This window comes from Genypterus blacodes, unplaced genomic scaffold (assembly GCF_046128005.1).
Source record: "Genypterus blacodes isolate CSIRO-AG114 ecotype Tasmania unplaced genomic scaffold, CSIRO-AGI_Gbla_v1 ptg000157l_1, whole genome shotgun sequence".
NCBI lineage: Eukaryota > Metazoa > Chordata > Actinopteri > Ophidiiformes > Ophidiidae > Genypterus > Genypterus blacodes.
Window position 1 is genome coordinate 13,635 of NW_027466958.1, and position 11,366 is coordinate 25,000.

General features: G+C 46.9%; 1 protein-coding gene across 1 annotated transcript in view; it reads left to right on the forward strand.

Annotated features, from left to right (window-relative positions):
* Positions 1 to 1,917: 1,917 nt before the first annotated feature.
* The window catches only part of LOC143013589 (zeta-sarcoglycan-like), a 99,280-nt gene continuing 89,831 nt past the window's right edge, over positions 1,918 to 11,366 (forward strand). The window contains exon 1 of the mRNA XM_076167264.1: positions 1,918 to 2,127. Coding sequence (XP_076023379.1) covers positions 1,918 to 2,127 — 210 coding nt within the window. The remainder of the gene's footprint in view (positions 2,128 to 11,366) is intronic.

Consider the following 11,366-nt stretch of genomic DNA (forward strand, 5'->3'; position numbering starts at 1 on the left):
CTGATATGCATGAGTAAAATAGGCGGATTGCCCCTTTAAATCTCCCAGGCGATGTGTCTCCTCTGTGCCGTAGATTGAAGATCTGTGGCTCACCTGAAGCTTCATCTCTTCCCGTCTGAGGGCGCTCCGGTTGGTTGAACCCTGGATGCATTCTCGCCCCCGCCCTCCCTGGATTTGAGGTGTTTCTGCTCCCTGTGATCACAGTCCAGTCACCCAGGATGTGTGTTAGCTCGGGTTGAAAATGGCTGTGGGAGTGTGAAGGAACACACAGCTGGATTACAGAGTGTGTGTGTGCCACAGGGTGTTGTTGCAGGCTCAGAGGCCGGCTCTGATGAAATGGATGAAATCACCGACTTTAAGTGGAATCTGGTCCCAGGAGCCTCGGCTGCAGAGAGATGATGATGATGATGGTGCTCCTCTCTTGTCTTTGCTCACATCACAGCTTCTGTTTCCTGCTGGGACGTAAACACAAACACGTTTAACCCTTTATGCCAGCAATCTGGGTCCGTAAAGTGCAATACCTGCATGAGCCACAGGGGGCAAGATGATGTTAGTTTTACATTGGGTCAAAGTGAAACAGAGTCTCAGTGGACTCTGATCTGCCCCCTAGTGGATGTAGTATTTAACCCTTCATGTACACGCAAAGTACATCTTAGTATGGAAGAAGATTCCTGAAACAATTTGACAATTTTGATGTTTTTCTGTGACTTTTTTCTCAAAATATTTAGACTTTATTCTGTAATGTTTTACAGTTATTTTCTCAGTTTTTGCTCCTGTATGTTTGACCAAAGCAGTGGAGTTAAAGTGTAGAGTTTATGTTGGATGTGTGTGTGTGTGTGTGTGTGTGTGTGTGTGTGTGTGTGTGTGTGTGTGTGTGTGTGTGTGTGTGTGTGTGTGTGTGTGACACGGCTCGATCAGACCCCTGCAGCGTGAGTGTGAAAATGAGTTTGACCGTGAGACAAACTGGCTGTGTGTCCGTATTGTTTTATAGACAGAAATGCCAGTCAGGCACGACTCAGCATTTTAGTTTCCCATCAAAGCTCGGCGGCGGCGGCACCGCATGAGGCCAGCGGATGGGAAGGAAGCCTTACAGGAAGGAAGGAGGGGAGAGAAAAAGTCAACAATGGCTGAGGAGTTTAGGCCGTGCAGCCTCAGCAAATAAAGACCTAATGTGTTTGAGAGAGAGAGAGAGAGAGATAAAGAGAGAGAGGTGCAAAAGTGAGTTAGAGGGGAAGAGTGAATTAGAGAATGAGAGAGAGAGAGGGGGAGAGAGAGAGAGATGAACAGAGATTGCAGACAGTGTCCATATCTGACTCCTCCGGCTGCACTACAACTAATGGAGTCTGTCCACCCGCTGTCTTATCTGCTCTCTCTCTCTCTCTCTCTCTCTCTCTCTCTCTCTCTCCCCTCTCTCTCTTCACCTCTATCTATTTTTTATCTTGATTTCCTCCCACTTCTGTTCTCTTGTTCGCCGGCGTACGCCTCCTCTCTCTCTCTCTCTCGATCTCTCTCTCTCTCTCGATCTCTCTCTCTCTCTCGATCTCTCTCTCTCTCTCTCTTTCTTCTGTTCTCGTCCCTCGTTATCGGCCGTTTAATGCAGTTCTCATTCTTCTGTGCACAGAGAGCAGAAGTCCCAAAGTTCTCTGTCTTATCTTACTCTGCCCTGACTGAACGGAAAAAAATAGAGTGTGAGAGAGAGAGAGAGAGAGAGAGAGAGAAAGAGAGAGAGAATGTGTGGGAGAGAGAAAGCGAGGTAGAGAGACAGAGAGTGAGTGAGAGCTATTAATGACTCTTGATTCCAGAAGTAATAAGTGATAAAGTGTTGGTGCAGTGTTTTGGAAATCAATTCTCCTTCTTCTCCTTCTTCTTCTCCTTCTTCTTCTCCTCCACTAATGCTTGTGTCTGCGTGTCTTCCAGATGACCCAGGAGCAGTACATCCTCGCGGCTCAGCCTAACCCGCTCCACCAGCGAGCCCCGTCGGTGTGCGGCGCCCAGGTTTACCCGGCGGTGGGAATCTACGGCTGGAGGAAGCGCTGCCTGTACTTCTTCATCCTCCTGCTGCTCGTCACCATGATCGTCAACCTGGCCCTCACCATCTGGATCCTAAAGGTCATGAACTTCACCCCGGTAAGAGGCCAGAGCGTGTGTGTGTGTGTGTGTGTCTGAGTGTCAGGATGCCATTTTATTCATGAATTTTGCTTTAAAATGAGCGGCGATGGTTGAGTTCATTTGTTTAAAGCCTGACCCAGTTGAGTAAACTTCCCTGGACTGGGATCCGGACTCTTCTATCCTTTTGTTGTTTAATTGGAAAAGTAGATTAAAAGTTACTTAACATTTGCTCAACACAATAATAGAAAAACACATTTCCCAAACCCTTTTTCTCCCGAGTCGCCCTGAGGGAAACATGAAGACGAGGCAGATCTGTCAGGGTTTGACATCAGAAACACAGTTTGAGATAAATACATTTCTCCTCCTGAGTTTTTAGAATAATTCACTTTTTTAATCCAGCACAGAAACAGTCATCGACACCCAGCATCTGTGGATCCGTCCCTCTGTTTTCACTCAGGTCAGCTGCGGGTTACAGCGCCCTGCATCCAATATCCCCACACAGCCTGCAGGCCCGCCCAACAATACTGTGATAGTATATATGCAAATGAGGCGGGATGTGACCCCTGCCAAACCGGCGGTAGAGCCTTCCCCTCCGTCACGCCTTATGTTTCAGTAAACGATGTGAGAATATGAGAGAGGCCGGGAAAACCGCCTGAGGGAAGAGAAGGCAGCGAGCAGAAACCGAGCATAAAAGAATTTAAGATCTCTGGTTTATATACGGAGCCGCTGTGTGGAAAACAGACAGGAAGTGTTATCCAGGGAGGGAGGGGGGATAAAAACAAGGAAAGTGAGTGAGTGAGAGGGAGAGAGAGAGCAGAAGAAGGTAGAGAAGATGTTTGTTTGAGAGGGAGAGAGAGAGAGCAGAAGAAGGTAGAGAAGATGTTTGTTTGAGAGGGAGAGAGAGAGAGCAGAAGAAGGTAGAGAAGATGTTTGTTTGAGAGGGAGAGAGAGAGAGCAGAAGAAGGTAGAGAAGATGTTTGTTTGAGTTGGAGATCAGATTGTGATGAATCTGCTCCGAAACAATAACAAACATGAACACGACGTCTTAAAGATAGATTTGAATTTTGGGATAATTTGGAGCTAGCGTTAGGCCAACATCCACCTTGCTTTAAAGAGAGAGAGTGCTTAAATCTGTCTGTTGTCACTCAGTGGACACGTAGTGCTGTGGTATGGGAGTGAAGAAGTGGATCAATGTGAGGGAGAACTTCATTGAAGAAAGTAAAAATGAAAGTGTTGGAGAAAAGAGGGGTTAACCTAACAACTCCCTGTGTCTTATGGTGAGAGAGAGTGAGAGAGTGAGTGGTAGAGAGGGAGACGGAGAGAGAGAGAGACTTTACTGTGTCTGATGTCAGGAGATTGAAAGAGGACAACACCAACAGAGCCTGGATGTCATGGAGGTGCAGACATGTGGTGGTGTAAAGTAGTTTGTGTGTGTGTGTGTGTGTGTGTGTGTGTGTGTGTGTGTGTGTGTGTGTGTGTGTGTGTGTGTGTGTGTGTGTGTGTGTGTGTGTGTGTGTGTGTGTGTGTGTGTGTGTTGTCTCATCAGCCCCTCTGCCTCTGGGCTCCTCTGGGACCGGGCAGAGGTGTTTGCTTCACTGCCCAGTGGAGTGTAAGTGAGAGGATGATGAGCTGATGGCGGCTGGAGTTTGATGTTGGGCTGTTGGGAGCCATTATCCTCACCGTCCTCCAGCTCAGGGCCTCTTCAAAACCCCCGGCAGTGTGTTTGTGTGAGGAGAAACCAGAGGACTCGAGCTGTGGAGACGCCGCTTCAGTCGGAGTTCTTTTCTTGGTCAGACTTCAAAGTGTTAGTTTGGGTTTCTAAGCTTTCTCGCTACGTTGTGTGTTTGTGATTTGTTCCTCCAAGCAAACCGTGTTGGTTAAGTTCACTTCTGAAGTTAAAATGGATGTGACCCAACATGAACTCTGTGTAAGTGAGAGAGTTTAAAGAACACACAGGTCAGAAGAAGAGCAAACCTCCGCTCAGACATGTTTGGACATATTTGTACAATAATGGAGTTCCTTTCATTCTGACTGGTCTCCACATTAGCCGGACCAGTTCACCAGACTTTCCCTCAAAACAAACTGTGATTCCTTTATTGACTGAACAGAATAGGGATTTTTTACCAACAACCATCCAGTATGGCTCATCACAGTGGACGGGATTCAATGGAGGAAGCTGAACAAAGAGAATGTAGATTGATAGAGTGTGTGTGCCACAAAGAAGCCCAGGCCAGGCGTTAGAAATCTGTTTATGAGCAAAGCCGACATCGCATCGTCGAGCGTGACACACACACACACACTTTACATCGCCTCTAAGCAAACACAGGAACCAAAATTAAACCTTTTTCTTTTACTTACTACATGCAAACTCACCATGACCGTAAAAAGAGCGTGCACACACTCGCCGCCCACACACACTCGCCGCCCACACACACTCGCCACCCACACACACTCGCCGCCCGCCTACACCCCCTGCACACACACCTGGCTGGAGACTTGTTAAGAAATGCCACATGCCAACACTATTAGCATTTCAAAGCCACGCTGGAATGAATAAACAACATAAAATATAAAATAGCACTTTCCTATATGGAGATGTGGGGGAGAGATCACAGGCGTGATGACTGAGCTGTTTGTCCACTGAGGATTCTACCTCCATACACAACTAATGAGTCTCCCCAAAGCGCCGCCACGACTGCATAAACATCAGCAAGCAGCATAATGCACTAACGCACTCGTGCAGCTCTGAGGACGCAATCATTTAATGCTTTTACTGCGTTTGGGACTGTAGGTACGACTGTTTAACTGATATACTGTGTTTATGGTGTACTGTTTAGATGTATGAGGTGGTTAAAGAAGGTTTTGTGGTTAAAGAAGAAGATGAAGATGTGTCAGAGAGAGAGAGAAGGTGAGGAAGGAGCCGACACCCTGGGTTCATTGGTCATGATCCTAAATAATAACAATACGCTGTAGTTAACGAGGCCAAGATACATTTTGAGTTGTAATTTGTATTTTTAACACAGTTTCAGGTTTACAAAAGTACAGGAGCAGCGTCAAAGTGATGTGTGTGTGAGAGAGAGAGAGAGAGAGAGAGAGAGAGAGAGAGAGAATACGAGAGAGAAAGAGTGAGAGTGAGAGAGAGAGAGAATATGAGAGAGAAAGAGTGAGAGAGAGAGAGAGAGAGAATATGAGAGAGAGAGAGTGAGTGAGTGAGTGAGACAGCGAGACAGCGAGAGAGACAGAAAGAGAGGGAGACCGAGAGAGAGAGAGAGACACAGAGAGAGAGAGAGAGAGAGAGAGAGAGAGAAGCCAGTACTTATTCATACTAATGGGCGTGTGTGTGTGTGTGTGTGTGTGTGTGTGTGTGTGTGTGTGTGTGTGTGTGTGTGTGTGTGTGTGTGTGTGTGTGTGTGTGTGTGTGTGTGTATCCTTTGGGCTTTCACTGCAGAGAAATTCAATTTCACTTGTCAGTCACAAATCAGCCTGCCTAATTCCTGGTCTGGACTTGACTGTGGTGTGTGTGTGTTACAAATGAGAGTGTGTGTGTATAACCATCCTAGCACCATGTTGTGGCGTCCTAACCTGGTTTGTGTTCCGCTTCTCCTCCGTTGACGATCCTTTCTGCTCCAGATGTGATTTGATGAAAAATCCTAGTGTCAAACTTTCCTGCACGTTTAGTCTCCGCCCACATCAAACTGATGAATGGACCCAGAACAACAACAACAATCAAAACGTTGTTGGAGCCTAGTTTCCTTCGCTGTTCTCAAACACAAGCGACGGCGGTTAAACTTTAACCGCCCGTACGTGAGCCGCGCTCTTTACTCCACCGTCCTGATCGACCGCCAATCAGCGGAGACGTCAAATAAAACACGTTGTGTTCAGATTGGCGTCAAGACAACAACACAACAACACAACAAGACAACAACCGGAGGGGAAAATCAATAAAAGTGAGCCACATTAATAAGAAGCAGAGGGGTTATGGCTCCATTAAGGTAAATACAAGCAGAGGGGATAAAGCAGGAGTCTGAGGGGAATCAAACATATGATGGCTCTCACTTCACAGCAACAGGAAGTTTATGACATCATGCTTTCTTTTTACGCAGACAAAAGTCATTTCGGTCAGTGAACGGCTGTCATTCGTCGTGACTCGGCAAACGAGCGAGGCGAAGCGTGCAGCTCCTCTACTTTGTGTTTGATGGCGCCAGGTGTGTGTGTGTGTGTGTGTGGATGGAGACATGATGAGCGTGAGGCCGGCGTCAAACATGTCTGTAGCGTGTGAGAGCTTTTTCTTTCTGGCTTGTTTATCCCTGAGTGCTTTCTGACCTCACATGCAGCAAATAGATGTGTTCATCACTGTCTGTAGCGCACGTGTGTGTCTCTATGTGTGTGTGTGTGTGTGTTTGTCCTATTTAGCTGCAGGCCCTGTCACTTTCCCGCCTGTCTCTGTGTATCTTGACGGATTGTTTTTGTCTTGTTAGGGCGATTGGGAATTGAGTGTTTTTGGTTTGGACCGATGTTTTGTTTTTGCGATATCCTGAGCAACAATCAGCTCATAAATACAAACATACGTCTCAGTTAGCGAGGGCGTTTCCTCGCCGATGAGACGGGAGTGTGTGTGTGTGTGTGTGTGTGTGTGTGTTGGGGTAGGGGGAGAAAATAGCCTATAAAGTAGTGAGGATGTTGAGTGATGCATGGAAGAAGACGTCTGAGTGTGTGTGTGTGTGTGTGTGTGTGTGTGTGTGTGGTTGAAATAGAGAGTGCCATCATCCTCCCTGTCCTCTGCCTCTGGGGTCCCCGGGGACCAGGGGAGGTGTCTGTTTCACTGCCTGGTGAAGTGTGAAGTGAGAGCGCGACGTGCTGATGGAGAGAGCGAGCTGGGAGACTGGAGTCTGGAGTCGCCATGTTTGTGTTCTGGACCTGGAGACTGTGAGGTCATCAGATATGAGCCTAATCATCCCCTTAAAGCTCCTGGTGCACGCTGGCTGTGAGAGGTCAGATGTGCGTTTTTGTGTTATTTCCCCTCAGTCTAATATAATCCTGCCTGATCAGCCAGAGTCAGAGTTGCACATTTTAAAGGTTGCTCATAAAAAAATACCTCCAGTTAAGCCTCCTTGGCCCTGAAGTGCAACAAAAGCTGTGGTCGTGATTGATCCTCTACCTCATCACGTTCTCCTCTGCCTGTAACATATGATCATTTAGCCACATACAGAGAGAGAGAGAGAGAGAGAGAGAGAGAGAGAGAGAGAGAGAGAGAGAAAGAGATTAAACTGAGGTTTGTGATGCATCTGCAATAATCAATTTAGAAGGATTTCTCAATAATGTGGCGTTTGTGAGGGTCAGCGTATCCCTGTGTGTTCTCATGCACTGCTGTGTGTGTGTGTGTGTGTGTGTGTGTGTGTGTGTGTGTGTGTGTGTGTGTGAGACGGAGGGTGAAATATGCTGCTGAAGGCACTATGAGCTCCCAAACCTGCTGTAATCAGCTGCAGGTCTAGACCAGACACTGTCATTACGGCTGTTCACACCTGCACATTGTGGAGTTGATCACACACACACACACACACACACACACAATTTTTCTCCCTTTGTCTGTAACAGTGCTGACCTCAGGTAATGGAAGAGTCCAGCGTGAAATACTCCTGTCCTCATGTCTCACACACACACACACACACACACACACACACACGTACACACAGAGCGGAGGGGGGTTAATGTGACATATCCATCAGACTTAGAGTGCTGACACACCTGATGTTAATCGCTTCAATGGTCGGTGAACACACACACACACACACGGTGGCTATGAGGTTACAACAGAGGGACGAACAGACTTCCTACTTGACCAACAGGAAACACTGTATATGATGATACTGTGTGTGTGTGTGTGTGTGTGTGTGTGTGTGTGTGTGTGTATGTGTGTGTGTGTGTGTGTGTGTGCGTCACTGCATCCTGAAACATTGAAGCCATGAAACAAGGCCATTCAACAGATGAGATGTTTCTGTAGTTCCCCGTTGCTTCCTACACACTCCAGGCGTCACCATCAGAGCAGCTCCTGATCATCTAAGGGCTCCAGCTCGTCCTGGATCACAGCCCTGTGGATCACAGCCCTGTGATCCAGGACGAGCTGCGAGCTGCATCTCCAGTTTTTTAAAAAACACAGACCTGAACCTCCACTCTAAGTCACCTGGGCTCCTCCTGCAGGGAGCAAACAGACTGATTGTTCTCCGTCTTAACGGCCGGAGCCCAGGGTGTTGTCTGTGTGTGTGTGCAAGTAGCAAAGTAGCGTCTGGCTGCATGCGCCACATCTAAATCTGAATCAGTCAGCACTTTAGTCCTATTATTTCCAGTGGCAGTGTGTCAAACAATGATAAATAAGGGAAACACACACACACACACACAAACAGCACACCCCCTGTCTGTATGTACAGCTCAATAAGCTCTGCGTGGGGTTGTGTGTGTGTCTGTGTGTGTGTTTGTGTGTCTATGAAGGCTAAATATCTATCGGTCAGCACTTTTAGCCGTGTTATCTCCAGCGGCACTCTATCAAAGATATAAACAATGATAAATAATGAACACGCTGACCTGTTAATGGAGTGTGTGTGTGTGTGTGTGTGTGTGTGTGTGTGTGTGTGTGTGTGTGTGTGTGTGTGTGTGTGTGTGTGTGTGTGTGGTTAATTCTATTTTAATGTGCATATATTCACTATTATGAAGAAAAGCACATCAATTTGAATCCAAACCCGCTGCCGGCTGGATCCCTGCTGCGGTGATGTCACGTATGTGCATTAGCATAGAGTGCATCTCTGTATGCATTATGTATGTTCCCTGCTCGCTACATTTGGACTAGAAAACAGTGAAGAAGAAGAAGAAGAAGAAGAAGCAGCTGATGGAGCAAATGAAGCAGGCAGGGCTCTGTTACACATGAGAAGAATATGGATGACCTTGTTTTGAACTTCTCTCTTTTGAACGAGCAACATCTCCTCAGTCTCTCTTCATTATGGATATGTGATGAATGCTGTGTGGGATTACTGTGAATACACACACACACACACACACACACACAGACGGCGTAGGGTCGACCTCATGAGTGCTTTCCCTTTTCAGCCTTAGCTGCGCTCTTGAGAGAAGCTAACTTTCAGTGTATTCACCTTCAGATATCCACTTAAGTGATGAGGTCGCGTCTCAACGTTCAGCCGTGACTCTGATTCAGTCTGATTCAGTCTGATTCAGTCTTAGTGCTCAGATAAATACTTCATGCACATCCAACATCTTTACTCCTTATCTGCTCAAATGGAAAAAGTGGACCACTTCTTTATGCGCCTGCACTTCAAACAGGGGCGGACTTGGGGACTTGGAGGCCCTGGGCCAATGCGTGGGGGGGGGGGTGCCATTGTACTGTGTGTAGTTATTTGGGGCGTCTCAGCAGGGGGCCTCTCGCCTCACTTCATGGTAAAGACCGTCTCTGACTTCAAAGACAGACTGTGTTTGTAGAGCAAATGTATTTCTCACTTTTGATGTCATGAACATGTTGCAGCATTTTACTACACGGCCTTCATCTCTTAGCTGTTTGTGTGGATTCTCACTTTAATGCTTGATCTACACTTAGAGGCATTAACCCCAATGACCAACAGAATGACATCACTGTTAGCAGCAGTGTGAAGGAGCTTCATCCGTTATGGTGTCAGAGGTTTGGACATCAGGACAGAGCTCAAAGTCAAACCTGCTGCTCCTTTACATCCTGATGGTTTAGATCCCATCTGGACTGGGAATGTCAGGGAATCCCCCAGGAGGAGCTGGAGGAGGAGGTGAAGGAGACATCTGGGCTGCTTTGCTTAGGATTGATAGAGAGATGGATAGATGTATAGATGGATGGATTTCATTCCAGCGGACCTCTCTTGTTCTGCTCTCAGTCCCCCTCCCTTCCCTCCGCTGCCCCGCGGCTCCATCCCTCTCTCTACATCAAACCCAAACCCTCAGTAGATGTGAAGTTTAACCTCCCGTTTATACTGCAAAGCCTCTAAATTATGCAATCAGCTGTTTTCCCCGTCGGCCTTGGAAGAGTTAAAAGTTGGATCCTCTGTTTCATTGTGCATTAAATGATTTCCTGAGGAGATGAAACTTTAATGATCCCCGTGGGGAAAGTGAGTCATTGCAGCGGCAAATAAGCTACAGCAAAGAAAAAAGCCCAGGATATAAATAAAAACAGAGCAAATGAGATGGAGCCGAACATCACCGAGCCAATAATTACCCCGGCTACAACGTGTTTAATAGAGTCGTGCGGAACGTTGGGATGATATGAATTACAGCGCGTTACGCCACTCAACAAGCAGCGAGGAAGACGAGGAATTAACAACCTGGAGTGAGAATAGATGAGAAGACAGAAGAGGCGGGATTAGATAAGATACTTTGTTGATCCCGACGTAGCAGGGAGAGGAAGATGTCATCAAATCAGCCTGTACCATGTAATGTGGTCAGAATACAGAATAACATACGTGCAGATCTCTGATCAAAGCAGATGCTGAGGCCTGAAAGTGGGCGGGGCCTTCATCTCTGCGCCCTCACCCTGAGTAGAGATCTGTGAGTGAAAGCGTGTGCTGTTATCCCCGTTTGCATTCCCGTCCCTGATATTGTGGAGCGTACAGGAAGACTCAGAATTCCCGTTTACAACTCCTGCTTCCTCGGGAAAGGAGCGTTATGGGATTCATCCACACTCCCTCCCTCAGAACCACTAATATTCCAGCATGTCCGTGTGAAAGAGAATTAAAGTGAGGTGGAATCAGAGCCACGCCTCGGCCCTCCTGCCTGTTAGAGCAATAAATGGAAACAAACATTGTGTGAAATGACGTCCAGGCTCATCTGTAATCTCATGAATTACATTTCTGTTCGTTGTGTCAAACGTTGTGTTCCATAAGACGACGAGGTCGCTCTGACTGCTGTGTGTGATTTGCTTCCCCTGATTGAGGGATTATTAAATCAGTGATTTAACATAATCCCTGATTCTGCGCTTTTTACGTTTCTGCTCCTGTTATAATTTCTTATTTATATTCACGCTGCCCTTTGACTTCTATTTCTCCTGCTTTAATAAGAGGACACACACACACACACACACACACACACACACACACAGAAGGATGTTTGGACTTTTGTATCATGGGAATAAGTTTGTAATCTTTTTATTTTTCCACTCAAGCACAGGGGTTTCCTTCTCGTCTGCAGCGCGTAGAAGGACAGAAGCTAAACACACGCACACGCACACACACACA